The following is a 17,921-nucleotide window of genomic DNA, read 5'->3' as shown; positions in this document are numbered from 1 at the left end:
TGACCTGTTCAAGACAGTCTACTTACAGTCCCCAGGCAACCCATCTCTCACATTCACATCCATTTGTGCTCTAAAAATAAACTGGGAGCAACGAAAATTGCAGCTGTCTGTATGGAAAGGCCAGGCATGCTTTCTGACAGAACTACCAGAAATAATTTATTTGGAAAGAATATGTAAAATTTGCCACGTGCTTTACTACCCCCATTTTGTATGCAGAACCTGAAGAGAGCCTCAGTAGAACAGCTCTTGAGAGAGAGGGTTTTTAGGAGTTTAAATTAACAAGCAGCGACAGTTTCCAGGATTTGGTCCTAGAGTCTGAGTTAGTGTAAATGGGAATAAATCCCGCTACTGCAGGAATAAAGGACATTGTCTTCTCCATTGCCTTGAACCACCCGTGTTGGCTGGAAGTGCTCCCATGACTTGTTACTTGTTTCACACTGAATCGCTGCTCAGGCCACAGAAAGCAGCGCGCACTGAGGAGGAACTGGCAGTACCCCAGCAGCCCCCGAGAGAACAGGATAAACCCTAAATACGCTTCCTTCCCGGCATCACATGGCCATAAAAGGTCCTTCTAAGAGAAACTAGAAGAGGAGAAGAATCTGGGGCCAGCTCTAATGCCAAGTGGGCTTCATGAGCTTCCTGTGGGGAAGAGGCTCCAGTGCATCGGGCTGATTGCTTGAGGGCTCAGAGCAGTTGAAGAGGGTGGAGGAACTTCACAAACCTCTGCAAATCCTTATTAAAATGTCTCAGGGTAATTCCATCACTGCATCCCACCTTAGTTATCTTCAAGTCATCTGTAACTGACTTGACAGTGCATTCGTTGCCGCATACTCATGGATATGTGGAAAGTAACGTGTGTCACCTGGTTTTAATGTATATATTGTCTCTGCTTTATGGAAAGACACAAAAAAATTAGAAATCGTTACTTGTTTCTGATGGGTACCCAATGAAGACTTGTATTCGAAGAATTTCCGTGCAAGGAGGTGATGGTTTATTATTTGCTTTTGAGCAACAGTAAAGTAAAAAAGGAAAAGATAGGAATCAGTCACTATTTTATTTAAGTATTTTACTTATACAGTAAGCAGTCAAATAAGAAATGTAGATACTATCATAAATCATTTGTTTAAGCACATTAAAATATAACTTGATTTATTTTGGTTTTATTGCTGACTAAACTAGAATATAACAGCTTTTTCAGAAGGAATAGAGTTTTCACATTTGTATATGGAGAGCTCTGTTTATTTTTGAGGTTATAAATTCATGAAAAACAGTCATGGATATTCAATTTACTGGGGCCAAAACCTGGTTTAGTAAAATTTCAAAATCTCATTTAGGGGCATATAAGCCAGAAAAGTATGTCTAAAGCAAAGCAGTTCTTAGACCCTCTAGTTTTAAAGCTGTTAGGAATAGAAGTTACCTGTAGGCTGACTGCCACCTTCCCACATTCCAGTCGTGAATGGTTAAAACAAAGAGTTTTCATGTAGTCAAACAGGGGAGACCTCTGCTGGAGAAGACCAGGAGGCGTATTTTATATCTGTTCAAGAATTAAGATACCTTTTCCACTCTTAAAATCATTCCTCTTTAAGTATAATATTTTAGTGGGAAGACAGGCTTAATTCCTACCCTCTTATAAAAATGCATAAGTGATGGATAGAGACTCAGGAGGAAGGGAGAATGTCATCACCTTTTAGACTTAATAAATAATTATGGATATTATGATTTTTTAAATTCTCATTACAAGAAACATGCTTTTAATCCCAAGTGCACCTTTTTTTCTCCCTCCAATTTCAGTTTTACACTTGACCTTAATATTACAAAATTCTAATACAGTTTAAGTTTTGGAGAAACAGGTAAGTTGCGTGTTCTCATAAACCAACAAACAATTAATACTGGCATCACAGTTGGCTTTATAAGCTAATTGCTACCTATTTTTCTACAAAACTATTTCCAGCACAATGAAGAAAAAAACTGCAGACTTTCCCATTATTTTAAAGTAACTACTGAAGAGTATATGTAAGTAATTATAAGTAAAACAGCTGATCACATTTTAGATATGCTATTAATACTCAACATTAAAAAAAAGAATTAGGGACAATTTAATTAAGCGCTTCCTTATGTTGGTTTGCAAACCTTACACTGCCAGCTAACACAGGAAGCAGAAGGAAAAGGAAATTCATCACTTTTAAAGAGTTTTAAACAGTTTTTCAATTAATTTCCATAATTTCCATTGTAAACATTATACCCTTCTGCTTTTATTAGCTGAATCTTCTTAGAATCTTGGAAGAGCACAACATCTTTAATTTTGCCAATGAATTCCTTCTGAAAAAGCCCTGTAGTGACTACATTGACTTTTCTGCCGATTTCAAACCCTCCAAAATAACAAATGCCGCCATAGTTTAAAGCAGTGTATTTTCTATGTGGATCAATATCTTCAAAAAGAATGAGCTCCTCATCAAGGTATACCTTAATACAAGTTTGGTTTTGAACTACAGTAACAAAATGCCATCTTTCATCACAACAGGTGTAGTATTTGCTGTGAATTAGAGGGACAGAGATTCTTTCTCCAAGATTAATCACAACTTTTAATGTTCCATTGGCAAGACCAATGGCAAGGAAATCATTATCTTCATCTTCACCTTTTCCCATCCATACTATTAAGCCTTCAGTTTGATTGGTAGTAAAATTTAAGGAAATGCGGCTATACTGGAGGTCTCTTTTTCCATAATAAGGATCTGTGTATTTGATGTAGGAGTTGCCAATGAACTTTGCTATGAAAAATTTGGTTTCACTGTCACAGTACTTACCTGACCAGCCTAATGCGCAGACACACATGTATGAAAACAAAGCAGGCTGAGGAACACAGAGAGCTTGAGACCCACACCTGTTTTGTGAACAGTGAACAGATTGTTCACATGTGCTCCCTGTCCACTCTTGTGGGCAAGAACAAGAGAAGCCTGAGTTTTCAGCTCGACATGTTCCATTATTTTTGCACACTGTGTAACCACAAGCTGTTCCGTCACAGTCACCGACATTGGCTCCGCCTTTGGGGTCAGTCACGGTAAGCCTCAGTTCCCTGTTGTTTATTACAATTTCTCGTATACACCCAGTGAAACCTGTGGGTTCATTTCCTACTGCCATTGAATGGACAAGGTTTAAGGAGGAAACCCCTCCAACAAAAAAATCTGTGTGTGTGTCTAGCGCAGTCATTCCAGGACTAGCGTTTTGTGTGATGTTGATGCCATCCAGGTCCAGGTAGCCTTCATTACCCACTCTTCCTGCTTTGAGCGAATGCCATGTATGGCCATTTGCATGAACCTTCTGAAAGGTCTGTAGGATGACTGTCTTGTCTCCAAGATTGTAGCGTAACTGTATATATCCATTTAGTAACGATATGCATAGAAAGTCACCTGTAAAAACAGTATAAAATAGTTTTATTTTTTAGGGGCAGCACGCTGAAGATGCGTGATGACACACATGATGGTTTCATGCCTGTGCTTCCCCAATTCTTATTTTCAGTAGCCTTGTACCATCATCATGTATAAATCACACAAAGGAATCGTCAAGGAGCTTTTTGTGGCCTTTTTTTCATGATTGGAAACTGAGCTTATGTTTGCTTCAAAGAAAAGCCCAGCTTTCTGAAAAGCTCTGCTTTGGTGCAGAGACTAGATAACTGTGAGGTAGGAGGACACAGGACCTCTTTGAAATCCAAGGAATGCGAGCTGGTGTTCCCACAAAAAACAAGCAAGTTTTGGCCAAGTTATAAATACCAGCATACTCTGTTTCATATGGTGAATAAAGGCTTGATAGATTTGTCAGTTTAGTGCACTGGAAGTTTGTCTGCACCTAACACACTGCTTTCCCTGAAGCTGCTTTTTGCAACAGGGATGTTTTGGCTTTAATAATCTGACAGTTGTAGGAACAGATAAGGTTTTTATTGGATTGTTCTTTGGAGGCCTCCATGACAGGTGGTATTCGAGGGAGTTATCTTTTCTTGTACTACCAGTGTTTCTGGCCTTACAGGCAATATAAAAGGAGAGAGGGTACCACTGTGAACTGTGCCTACAAACATGAAGAAGAAAAACTGGGAAAGGTGAGGAAATGGAAGCTGGAAGGAAAGTGTTGAAGGGTAGAGATGGAGTCTAATAAGGGAAGGTGACAGGCAGGCAGAAGAGGATAGCGAAAGAGTGCAAATGAAAGTCACCTTTTCAAACTTTGCAATTGAACTTTTTCGATATATTGCTTTTGGAAATAGCAGGCATAAGTTTTTTTTGTTCGTTTGGGGTTTTTGTTTGTATTTAATAAATTGATAAATGTGTTTATTAAAGTTGAATGTAAGCTTTCTCTCCTAATAGTTACCAGTAAAACTTAAGTTCATGTAGTATTTTACTAATGAAAAAATACTTTTAAATTTGGAAAGTACAATTTCCTTAAGAATTCAGCATTCTTATGGGTAGACCTGCTGGTAGAATGAATGAAGTTTGCTTTCTTGAGGGTTTCATTTCTGAGTATATCTAAGCCTTGAATGATGCTGTCTTTAGTGAAGTTAAAAATGAATAGCTTAATTTACTGGAGGCTTGTGAAAGTTACTAAAATTACGCCTCTCTTTTTTTCTGGAGATGTTTCAATTTTATTAGTGGCCGTAGAGCACATGCTTCATACCACACACACCTTCCCTGCCCCAGACAACCACAGAAGAATGAGAAGGCTCTTCCTTCCTTCAGCTTCAGTCTAGTGATGGCAGAGCTCTTCCTTCTAGCTTGCTGGTTCCAGCTGTGATGATCTGTTTTACCTACCTGTGTTTAGTGGGTTTTTTTGAGTACCTTGTTTGTTTTTACGTTTTTCAGAAAATGAATAAAATTCTCTTCACTTGTGGTTTCTCTTGCTCAGTGATGTGGCCTTAAGCTTGCTTCATTTTTCAGTGCATTGTCTGAATGCACTCATCTCACTTGTTTGTTTGAGCAATGTACATAACCTGCTTGTCTGTTTCTTTTGTCAGGACCTCAATCCTAGGGTAAGAAAGGAGCATCAGAAAAAGTTCCTGAACTACCTTTGTGGCAGCCTTCAATCCCCTCTCGTACCCAAACATGCAGACTTGCCCAAGGACATGAGTGCTCATTCCTTGCAGTCTAGGAAGAAGGAAAACATCTGACCAGGGTTCTGTGCTCATCTATCTTGTAATTAAGAGCTGGAGAAACTGGAACTTTCTCCAAGACTTCCTGGCCTGCAGGGAAGTTCTTTGGTAGCTTTGCACATTAGACGACAATCTGTCTGAGACAACATTAGAGAACAGTGCTTCAGTGATGTCTAGGAAAAAATGCACATGGTTTCAGCATAGCTTCTGACTCAAGCCTAATGATGTCTGTTGCTAATATACTTGCAGTCAGGTTTAGAGTCTTATTTAGTCTTATTACAAGAGCAAATCTATGTTATTGCATTTGCTATTAAAGTGTAAAGAAAGGTTATGACTGAGTACTCTGGATTGTGCCGTAGCACAGATTTTGGGCCTGTCTTCAAATGGGAATAACTTTCTTGTCTGCTAGTTGCGAACAAAATAGCAAAACGTCCCTATTTCGACTCTGAGTCTCTCGAGGCACCCTCTTACTCCCTTGGTTAAATCCTCTCTTTTCGCGGTTGACTTTCCATTTTAGTCCTAGGCAAGAACAGCAGAGTGTTGAGATAAGTTTTACGACGTGGACATTGATCCCAGGGTTCAGCTCCATATTTCTCCATAAAGTTCATCATGCCATAGGTACTACTTGGGGACAACTGGCTGAATACATTTTAGGAGTCTAACATAAGGTGCTGTGTGTTCGGTGTCCACAAAATTTCCTCTCAAGGTGAAGGCAAATTATGGGCTTACCTTTTTTCCTCTTCACTTTAGCAACCAGTGAAATTTTCAACAAGGGACCTCAGTCTGTCCTGTCCCCGAGGGCCGAGTTGTGCAGCCAAAGCCTGTGCAGGCCTATGCTGTCATAGGAATTGCCTCACCGTTTTAAACAAATGGCACCCTTATCCCTATATTTCTTCTCTAAGCAGTCTCAGTATGGGAGACCATGAAGCAAGGTAGTTTCCTCTGTTCCAGTTTGAGCAGTAGTCAAACCTGTCCCATATGACCCTAACTGAAAAGGAAGTTTGCTTTTGTCAAGTGTGAAGGAGATGACATCCTCAGTTTTGCAGGAGTAGATTTTATAGCTGGTCCCTGCTTTCTAGAAAACATGACCTACACGTGGGACACACAACTTTGCTTCCAGCTTTTCAGATTAGGATCTCTTCTAATCTGGACTATTTATCCCCATTAGTAGCATTGTAAAAAAAAAAAAGCAGAGAGTCTCCTGAGGTAGGCACTCACAGTCATCAATTTGTTGTTCACTCAAGCCTTTGCCCAAGCTGCCGCATGGTGTGCAAGGAACTGCCAGGCAGTCAGGTTGAATTTTCTTTGTGAATAAACTGTTGTAGTTTAGCTGTGGCTTGAAACTGCAATTTGTCAAGACTCTGGGTGTTGAGCAAAATCTTCAATGGTTGCAGCATTCAGTTCTGTTCTGATGCACATTCCTGCCCCTCTCATCTTCCCTGTTTCAGTAAAATATAAAGAGGAGGGGTTTATTTATAGTCTAAATGCTAAAAGATTATTTCCTTGTCTTCTCAGGGGAAGGGAATTTTGTAGCAGGTGTTGTCTTAAGGAACTGTTCTGGACTTAAAATAGCACTTTTACTTGCAAACCCCAGTTCAGGTTTTTCACCAAATGACTGAAGGTCAAAGTTGCTCCACTTCAGGGTGGATTCTCTCTATTCCATAGTAGAAACTAGCACTCCAAAAAAGGTATTGATTTTTCTTCATCACTTTAATTTTCAGGCTTTTATAATGTGCGTAAGTCTCACCTGCTCCCATATCAAATGTCAGCATTCCCAGAAGCCAGGTCAACACTACATCCTGAGCAGTCAGTTCCTAAAACTAGAAGTTAATGAAAAGTCTGCTGTGGGTACATCTGACTACTAGTGTGAGATCTGGATTATCCATGATGGTATCTGCTTATATGACTTCTTATGATCAATTCTAAATGCATCACAAAATTTTTTCAGCTTGCTACTAGTCTGAATAAGTATGATGGTTACAGTCACACAGTCAAGTTTAAAATTCTCTCAAATGGCGACAGTGCCCTTTCATGGTCAGCCTTTTTCTAGACATGCAGGTGTGTCTGTATATCCCCATCTTGAGATGGGGATACTGCTTAAGCAGTATCAGGTCACCATGTTTTTATGTTTCCACAGGAAACCTGTCTACATCTTAATGTTATAAGATTTGTGCAGTTGGAAACACATGCTAGGAATGCTGCACTCTATTTTGAGACGTCCTGTTCATGCCAGACGCATTACCATGTGTAACAAATGTGAGAGTGTTAAATTTACGCAGCTGTGTTGGGCAAAGATCTCTGCAGTTACTGCCTTCACTATGAAATCTGCCTAATGCTGATGTATTGCCTAGGAGGACTGAGTACAATGTCAGGATCTTAGGCTGACAGACCCTGGGCAGGGAGGGTGTCCTGGACATTACTTTTAACATTTCTCTTTCAGGGTCTCTTCCCCACAGTGACTCAAAGCCTACCCTTGTGCTCTGTGAGTACAAGACAAAGCCTTTATTACCTGAATTTATTCCTGCACTTCATTGCAAATTTACAACTTTGCAAGCAGTGGATGCAGTCTTCTTGCCAGTGGTGTTCGTCTTTTGTGATGCCATTGTCATGTCTCCAGTGATCCAGAAGTGCAGGTCTCTAAAGGCTCTCTCATGCTCAAAACTCACTGATTAGTTCTAGTTCTTGGACTACTGAAGGTCTCGATTATTTTACAGAGACTCATAAGACATGTGATTCTTGTCCTTTTTCTCATTCTGTGTTACTAAGCAGAAGCCTCCATGCTATGATCTTCTTCTGTGGACAGAGGCTTTGATGAGCTCAGTGCTTCAGCAGCTCCCACAGGACAGGTGTCTCAAGAGCTCTAGGCAGTGGTTTCCTGGTTGCAGAACATCTGTAGCTGTGGTTCTGTCAGCCACTTCAGAACCCTGAGATGGCAGCTCTGGATGTATGTTTGCTCTGCCTTCTGTTGTTTTCATTCCTCTAGCTCAAGGCCCTAATGTCAGCTTCTGTATTGGGCAACATCGCCCCCACACCCCTCCCCACCCCTTCCACCTTCTTTTTTCAGAAATGTTTATTGATCATTGGCACTGTCTCAGTGACAGGGGGAACATTTGAACCTTACACTCTTATAAGCAATGACATTCACAGGAATAATCCCCAATTAATGAAAGGGAACTCTCTTACTGTAGGTTAGTTTCAATATATGCACATCTTCACTCTAAGTTGACCCTTTAAGCCACCACAGTCAAGTGCCTGTGTCTCCAACAGTATTATTGCTTCTTGTTGGTATGATGCATCCTATAACCATCATAGGTCCAAATGTATCTTTGAGAAGAACAGGATAACAAAAAAAAAAGGAAAAATGAAAGCAACATGAACCAAATTCAGCAAGGGAGGAAAGAAACGTGAGCAGTTTTCCTTCCACCCTGTATTATCTTCCACGGACCTAAATCACATCCTCTTGTGCTGTGACCCTTAATGTATTCTTCCAGCAGCAGAGCTTTTCTTGTCTAGCAGAGGTTGAAACAGCCATGTCAGCCTCCCACTGAGTGGCTCTACTCTATGGCCAAGGAAGTTCATGTACTGTGGTCTCCACATGGGAGAGAACCTAACTGACCAACAGCTGTCCTTCACAGCTGGTCTCTTGAGCGTTTCCAAGAGCCAGGATAAGGCCCAGGAGCAAGGAGAGAACGCAAAGCAGAAGAGGGAGGGCTATAAACGTGTAGAAGAAGGGAACAAAGGACAGAGAGAAGAGATGAGCCTCGTTCCCACCCTTCTGCAGCCTCTGCTGCTAGTTGCTAGCCAGTAATACGGCAGCATGGTTGAAATTTGTTGTTCTCAGCTTAATCGGTAGGTTTTGTTGCGTTCCTTGTCTTCAGGTGTTTGTTAGCCTTGACTGTCTTTGTCACGGTCTGCGTGCATGCACAGCACTGGGTATCAGCTGCAGCCTGTTGCAGCTGTTGTAACTTGACCTCTCATCCAGAGATGACCGTAGCCAGTGCCTCTAATGCACACTGACATGAGCTGCCCATGGATATGCTTTCATGGGTTATTACAAAATGATTCTACTCCATGTATGGAGCCACATCTCACAGCAAGACTGAGCACTTGTATCAAGCCAAGCCTGTAAATCTCTTGAACCATGTAAAAGTCCCTGTGGCAACAGGTGGATTCCAGCTTCCATGCGGAGCACTGTCCCAGAGCAGAAGGGGCATAGCTGGGATCAGAACAACCCCAGACAGAGTAATGCATCTAGAAGGGGCGGGCAATTATCTGTTTGTAGGTTAGACCACTCAGTCTCACCTTTCAAAAATGCTGCCTTTCTTGGTGAAAAAATTTTTTGTGTTTCCTTTAGTCACCACTGTCGCCCTGGCATAATTTGGCTGTGAGAAAGCGCCACCTTCCTTGAGCAACCTGTTTGCCAGTCTCAGTTTTAGTTTGCTTGCCAATGGCAAACAGGTAGCAAGAACACTGCATGTGCAATGGATTTCAGGACCAATAGGGGTGTCTGTTCTGTCACACACAGACCTGGCAGTTCTGCTTCCTGCGCTGCTGATTCAGTCCATCCAAACGATCCCAAAACTAGTAACAAAGCACAAATGATGTCCCTATTGGCTAAACAAATGACTGCAAAGAGAGGCTTAACCACTCTAAGTTTCTGTTCTAAAGGTGGGCAGATAATCAATTTGTTTCTGAATAAGAAAACAAGACTCCTCCATTGTGGGTATTCTAGAAATTCTGAACATTTCCAAAAGATTTTAGTCCAATTCCATGATTCAGTTTTCACCATAAACAATATATTGGAAAAGCATGCAGATGTCACACACCCACACTCTTATTCAATATCTCTTATTTTCATGCATTAGGTTTTTAAACTGAAATGTCTTAAATACGAGGAGTTAAAAGTTTTGAGGTTTTTCAGACCAGGTAGGTAACATAATCCTCTTAGAGAGAGCCAGAGTGCTGGTGTTGCAGTTGTTGAGTGTTAAATTTAGTGTGAGTCATTCCATTCTGTTTGTTAACCTGATTTCCTTCTTAGTCACCCAGCATAACTGTTCTTATCTCATCAGGGAGCAAACCTTTCCACCACCCTGGCCTGCTCCCTGCAGCAGTGCAGACAGTCCACAGTATGTTCCACCTTCATGAACAAATGTAAAGCTTCAGTAGTGCTACGACTCAATGAAAAAGTGATGTTCCTTACTGCTTTTTACCCAGAGTGCTGAGGCCTTCAAGTATAGAGTGGGTCACTAGGTAAATGGACTGAATTATACATTGTTCAGCAGTCAATGGGCATCCAGCAACCCCTGTCTGAATTAGAGTCTATTTATTGAATGGGGCTCTCACACATTCATTGGTAGAACTGCACTTGAGAAGATGTGAAGCAGGTTGGCCTTGCACCGGTGCGCTGCTGAACTCCACAAGAAAGCTGTATTATTTGCAGAGACCTCGCTCAGCAGCAGTGCATACAACTCCCACATTTTTACCTCATTTTCATAAACAAGTAATCAAAGAGAGGGGAAAAAAGTCATTCTATCTGCAGGTTCCCAAACTATAATGTGCATACACAGCTCACTTGTTGGATTTTTTTTTTTTCCCAGTATATTATTAATATAGCTGGCCACATAAGTTTTGCCAAACTTTGGAAATTATTTTCTTAGGACCTGCAGAAATCAATATTACCAGGCTTAAAGTCACGTAACACATTCAGAAACACCTGACAGAGCAAGAAAACTGATGACTGACACAATTATAGAAAATTCTGCTAACGGATAAAAATTCATAGGATGTTTTCCATTTCATGCCAATTTGTCAGGTGTTTAAACGTGTTTACTGAAGTAATGACACTGTTAGAAGAGTGGAGGCTGGAACCAGCAGACCAGCTTTGGAGTAAGGAGACCAGCCACCTACCCAACCTTTCAGAAATGCGTATAACGTTATTTGAAAAGAACAAAGCAAGAAGGAAATGATGGGAGGGTTATTTGGTGGGGGCACGCCCCTGAAGGGAAAGTCCCAGTGTAGCATTTACACCGGTAACAAACCAAGCCAATGTATAACTGTGCCACCGTGAGATGCTACAACTCAGTGTCACCGCTAAATTAGCTACACAGTCAGAGCTCATTTCTTTTTAAAATACAACATTGCCTAGTGAGGAAAAAAAAAAAAAGTTCTAATTGTTTCCTAATAAAAGGAATTTTAGAAAAAAATTCCCTGTGATTTCGGCAATCAATTTATTAAATCTTACATAACTGTGTAGAAGAAAAGGCTTTATATAAAGTGCTTTCTAAACTAATCCCCAACACAAAGCTCTTTCACATCTGCTGCCTGCTAAGAATACTTCTGAGTCTTTCATCAATCTAATTCTGCCTGGATTTGACAGGATTATAAGAAGACAAATATGAAGAGCCAGCCGATTAGCTTTTTCTAAACCTTTCAAAACTTCAGGACAATGAAAAATGGAAGTAGGAAATTTATAAAGAAATTAAATTACTCTATAGAAGATATTTTTTATTTTGAAATGAAATTGATATGATTCTAGAAAGTGATTTAAAGAAAATATTCCTTGCTGTGCAAACTAAACATTCATGAATGGCAACATAATGAGCTCATGCTAAACCACTTCTGGCCCAAGTTAACCAGACTTAGCACTCTCTTTGATGCTTGCAAATATTTCATTTCTTTATATGCTAGCTGCTTCCATGTCCTCTGACTATTCTTTTGAGGGAGATCCTTTTTTCTCTTCTATTTTTCATGGCCCATGTAATGCTTTAGTTTATGCAGGAGATGAGATAACTATTCACTGAGAATCTCAGAATTTGGCCTGTAAGTGACTGAATTATAAAAGATTCATTGTAGAAGACAGAGTTCTTTGCAAATACATATATTTGTATTACAGATGTTCCATATATTTTTCTTTGAAATTGCTTCTCTCTATGTGGTTGTGGAGGTGCCAGCAGTGTATGATGTGTTATCAGTCTTACCAAATAGCAACCTGTTTAAAGATCTGTGTACAGAATAAGAAGGTGATAAATTTGGCATATATGTGTTTATATTCATGTGTAGCTGAGTATGTTTATTGAAATATCTCAAAGCTCTAGGCTTTGAACAATGGAATGTAAAAATACACTAGAAATAGTTGTGGGTTTTTTGTCACGCAAAAGCCCATTTTTTCATAATATACTACTTAATGGAAGTAGAAAATTTGCTCTAAGATCATGTTATGAGTGATATGTAATGCTTTTGTTTAAAAACATGCAGGACACCACATAAATGCAATAGAAAGATGAAATATATTAACAAAGTAGTTACAAAAAAATTACCCCTTAAAGACTAACTTTTAAAAAGGAATTTACACTGGTTGGCAAATTACGTTTTATTGCCATGAAGTTTTAGAAATGTTAACTCAGTAAAGTTTACAATACCTTTATAAATAGTAGAAAGTTTTATTTAGATTTTTCACTCTGCATATCTGGCAAATGCAGAAATTGTATGTTTTGCATGCTGCACCAGCAAGCATTTCAGCATTGTATAATAAAAAGTTAAACTCCTGATGAACCTCATTAGCTCTACTGTTTGATCAGTTTTTCTATTGCGTTATTTATGGTCATTTTAAAGCACTGGGCCAAACCCCTAGACTGTGAATCCCAGTGTAGCTGCACTGAAACTGTGGGAGCAGAATCAGTAAATGTCTGTTGAAATGCTGGTTACAGTCACTTTTCAGGGGAAAATGATTTCCTGAACCGCCTCATTAAATATTTGCTGGCTATGGACTACTCCAAAATTTTGTTATGTATGTTTTTTCTTATGAACTTGATTATTCACTGTTTGAAACCCAGTCACCATAAATAATGGGTTACACAGACTGAATGTTTGAATAACTTCAATGTCTTGCCTTTGTTTTTAAAAAAAGTAGCTGGGTGTATGATACCAGCAAACTGGAATGTCCTTACCTGACTGAGTACCCAGACGCTGTGCAGTATAAAACAGGATACCATCTGGAGACAGAGGCTGAAACTCTAGCTTTATATGGGTCTTATGGCGGATATAAAAGGGTGCAAATGACATCCATGATGATTCATTACTTCTGAAAGATGGATCACTAATGGAAATATCTGAAAAATACAAGAGGAAATATTTTCTGAAAGATATTTTGAGAAGACCACTTTATAATGCCACCAGTTGTCTACAGTTATTTTGTATTGTTCATAAATGCTGTAAATAATACTTCCAATTCTTCGCTTTCCAAAGACAAAAATAACTTAAATATAGAATAAAACTTAGATAATAGCAAATCAATGCCATTTTGTCTTCTGTGTGCCTTTTTTCATTAACAATCAAGCTCACAGTTGTAATGCAAAATAAGTATGATCTTATTTGTGTTCATTTTCAAATAAATGTAAGTGTAAATTTTACATTGTTAAAAAATTCAAAAGCAAAATACTTTTGCAGGAGTCAGAATAAACATTTGTTTTTTCTCCATACAGATGAAAACCTTAGTGGAGGATTTTTAATGAACTGCTTTGTGTGTCATAGGAATGTACATTTTAAGTAGAATGTGTTCATTAATTGCTGCTGAAGTTTTAGGATCATCATACTGAGATGCTCGATAATTCAAATTGTCCTATCTTACACTGAAACAGAGTACTTTCACACAATTACAGTGAAATACAGTGTACACTTTTGAGCTATACATAACTTCATCATTCTGTCTTACCACTTGTCTCAGTGCTGATAGTTCATATACCCCCTAACAAACCGTGCTGGTTAAACTTCCTTCAGCTGAATGATAAATGATTATACTTTTCTGAACTATGCTTATGCACTTATGCTACTTGAAATTGTTCCAAATTTTTCCCACTATCACAACGCTATATATTTGAGATATAATTTTGGTAGCTGTTAGCTAATTCATTATCATGTGGTTGTTAGTTTGCTGTATTTGTGGGTTTACTGGAATAAGCCAAGCTATTTAGATGTGCAGGGTACATTTAGACTGGTGCCGGATAAGCCCTTTTTACTACTTAGTTAACGGCAGTACTAAATGCCTGAACCCTAAGTGCTTCGCCTCAGTTTTCTGCTTCTTTGCTGAAGCTATGCTGTTTCTGCTCTAGGCCAACCTCTTTCTTCATTTTGGTACTCCCAATTTCATAGCTTTACAGTAACTTGCTTTTAGTCAAATATACCTTCCAGTATATACCTACCTCGTAGTGCACTCCTAGGCAACCTTATGCTGTCTTTCCATACTTATGTTTTCTGCATAGTGTCTGCTCATTAATCCCCTTGCCAACCGGTTGCACCTTGTGTTGCCTGTCGCTGATGGGCCTTACTTATTACACTGGTGTACAGTCAGCATGCTGCAAGGCTTCCTAATTTGTCTAGTTGTCACACCACCTCTCTCAGAATAGGATGTGATGTGTTCCTGGTGGACTGTGCCCAGCAGTCTGCTGCACCGTTATACAGGAACCAGATCTCTCAGCTGTTATCAACGTAATGACTTGAGGACACCTCTGGAATGGGCAGTAACAACACAGCTGGACTTTCTATTCATTTCCCCCCGCTAGATTACAGTCAGTACTTCTGAGGAAGGTACATGGATTTAACCTCAGAAATTCTCAGTAAGTTTAAAACTAAGTTTTAATGTCTGGAATATCAATTATAATGGATTTATGAAATGCTTGGATGATCAGAATCAGGCTTTTGATGAGCTGTCGTTCAGCCTATGTATTATATATTGTCATGCAAACACATTACATTAACCAATCACTCCCATCTTAAGCATCATAATAGCTGGCAGTGTCTGTAGTAATCTATTGCATAATGGCAGAAGTGTGAAGTTTCTGGCATCCATACTTAAAAGTTGACAGAGAAAAATAGTTTTAAGAGTAGCAATTACCATGAAAGATAAATAGTAATAAAAGTTGCTAAACAGAGTAGGTGACACAATTTACATCACTAAAACTTATTAACACTATCAGGTAGAAAAGGCAAAATAATAGTTTTCATATGAATTTTTAGGTGCTTTTATGTTTTTCAATAGGTAAGAGACAATGTTCTCTATTAGTAGTTAAAGATGTAATCCCTACGCTGATGTCTTCATATTTAAAAATCAATCAGAAATAATAGTTAATTTTGTACAATGACAGTTTTTCCTTTATGCATAATTTGGAAGTCAATCTTCTCTTCGCAAATTTTTGCACAGTGAGACTTACATATGGAGGAACTGTGCCTCAGCAGTCAGTCCTGTATTAAAATATGCTGGTGGTTAACAGGTCATACCAGGTGAAGTGTACAATGAGGCATTGGAAAGTCTTTATGTCAGATTCAGTTTAAAACTTCGTTGATGTAGTTAATTCTTTACTGCTTATGAAGGAAGCATGGACAATGACTAGAGTGAAAGCAAAATATTCAGCTGCAGCAGGACTGCAATGCTACATTCCTTATCATTGGAACGCAGATGAAAGGAAGATTGCTGTGATTAAAAAGCCTTGGAGCAGAGAGAGAGAACAAGGATGAAAAAGGTGATTTTATAGTATCACTCAGAGAATGAATTAAATCCATGGCTTCACATTACAAACAGAATATTAAAAAATAACACCCACATCTTTAGCAGCGAATGTCAGAATGCTTTAGAAAGGCGGTATTATCCTGATTTATAGATAACAAATAAAATACTCTATTCATTATACTTCATTCTGAAACTTCCAAGATGCAAATATTTTATTCCCATTTTACTAAAAGAGTGGTTTTATTTCCAATAAATATATCTGAACAAATGTCAGAAAATGACATATTTTGCCACAAGGAAGGAGGATTAAATACAGGAAGTACTAGAATGACTTTTAATTCACTTGTAATAGATCGTTTAAGTACTGATTACATGCATGGAAAAGATTTGACTTGACAGGTACACAGAAATGTGGAACCATATCTCAGAACAGAATGCACTGCAGTGCACAGAGATGATCAGTATAAAATTTCATTTTTGCAAAATTGCATTTATAGATAGACAAACTTTTAAGATGAAGAATAAGACAACTTAAACTTTTCAATTTGCTTTTATGGTAGCTATATGCAAAACTAACATGTCATGTCAAATGCTGAGGCACTTCACTGTTTTCTTGGCAACAACCTTTTTCCCAGCTAAGGTAAGAAAATAAGAAGCTTGGCTAAACTTGCGCAAGGCAGATTCTATGTTACATATGCTTACTCCAGAGAAATTCTTTGCTAAAATAAATGAGGTGAATGGATTTCTTTGCCAGTCCTATAAGCTAAATTTGTAGGACTTGTACTGTGTAACTACTACATTACTCGCTGGGGCGCTCAGCACTGTGTGGTGCATTGTAAGCACAACAGGCATTTAAGCAAACATTTCTGTTCTGTCTCTGATTAATGACTCACTTTTCTAAGCTGAGTACTAGTATCTGATGAAGCTATGCATTTCTAAATGATACCAAGAGAAACTCCAAATCCCTTTAGACCAGTTAGAAGTTCCTGCAAGTACTATTGCTGAAGTGTGCTTTTCTCTCCCTCTACCATGCACTAATACCTTTCAGGTTCCTCCTGTAATCTCACACATCCTGTTCAACTGTTGTTATGAACAAAACTTTCTAGCACATTCTTGCAGCTAAATTCCAACCATTGAGGCAGAAGTGCTTGTACACACCGCAGTCTACATTTTGATGGCATTAAGTTTTGATAGGTTCTTCAAGCAGCTTGTTGCGTCAGAACTTTCAGCAAGCCCCTTTTGCTATTCAGCATGTCAAGGAAACTTGCAGTGGAAAAGTACAACAGTCACCATGAAAGAAAGCTCTAACTCCCAGCAGGAATACAGAACCAGCACCTGAGTTGACCAGGGATGGAGTTAGGAGTCAAAACCCAGCAGGAGTTGAAACTGGCAAGGGATGTGGAGGAGAACAAGAAGGGCTTCCATCAAGAAGGCCAAGTGAGGCCACTAGGCCTTCCTCAAAGGGGACCTAATGACAACAGACATGGCAAAAGCCAAAATATTCACAGCTTTGTTTGGTTCATTTTTTTACTTCGTAAAGCCTGATTAAGCCTCCCAAATCCGCGAGACTGGTAGCTGAGCCTGGGGAAGTGAAACATTATCTATGGCAGAGGAAGAATCTAGGAGCCCATCAGGCAACCAGTCATACACAAGGGGAGGGCACCAGCCAGGGCACAGCCCCAAGTGCTGACGGAGATGGTCAATATTGCTGTGAGGCTGCTTACTGTCAATAAGCTCTGAAAAGTCAAGGTGATTACAGGAAGTTCCTGATGACTGGAGGAAGGCAAAATACCATGTCCCCCTCCAACAGAAGCAAGAAGGATGATGCAGGGACCTATAGGCCAGTCAGCCTCACCTCACTTGGGAACTATCATGGAGCAAAACTGTCTTGACACAATATCCGAGCATATAAAGGGCAAGATGGTGACATATAGTCAAATTGTGTGTGACCAGGCTGCTAGCCTTCTGTGAGGAGATCAGTGGCTCAGTGCCAAGCCAGGAGCAATGAATATTTTTTACCTCGAGTTTGACAAGACCTCTGACAGTTTTTCACTGTAACCAGACTGCCAAATTGGCAAAAAGGGGTTTGGATGGATGGGTAAGGCTGTGATACTAGGTAGCTGTATCAGTTTGCTTTTCTTCTCTCAAATCCTTTTTGCAATTAAATATATCACACAAGATTTTTTACAGAACTCTTTCACTCACCACCATAAATCTGCTGTCCTAACCATAAGACACAATTTCATCTCAGTATTTGTTTAGTTTTGGTGGTGTTAGAAGCCATGTTTC

At 39.4% G+C, this 17,921-nt stretch overlaps 1 protein-coding gene across 1 annotated transcript in view; it reads right to left on the bottom strand.

The window, feature by feature from the left end:
• Positions 1-1,050: 1,050 nt before the first annotated feature.
• EYS (eyes shut homolog) overlaps positions 1,051-17,921 on the bottom strand; it is an 870,143-nt gene continuing 853,272 nt past the window's right edge. Inside the window, exons 50-51 of the mRNA XM_065834576.2 lie at positions 13,078-13,239; positions 1,051-3,407 (exon numbers count right to left, since the gene is read on the bottom strand). Coding sequence (XP_065690648.2) covers positions 2,209-3,407; positions 13,078-13,239 — 1,361 coding nt within the window. The 3' untranslated portion in view covers positions 1,051-2,208. The remainder of the gene's footprint in view (positions 3,408-13,077; positions 13,240-17,921) is intronic.

This window comes from Patagioenas fasciata, chromosome 3 (assembly GCF_037038585.1).
Source record: "Patagioenas fasciata isolate bPatFas1 chromosome 3, bPatFas1.hap1, whole genome shotgun sequence".
Lineage (NCBI taxonomy): Eukaryota > Metazoa > Chordata > Aves > Columbiformes > Columbidae > Patagioenas > Patagioenas fasciata.
The sequence above is the reverse complement of the archived record's forward strand: the minus strand, read 5'-3'. Positions and strand labels throughout refer to the sequence as shown.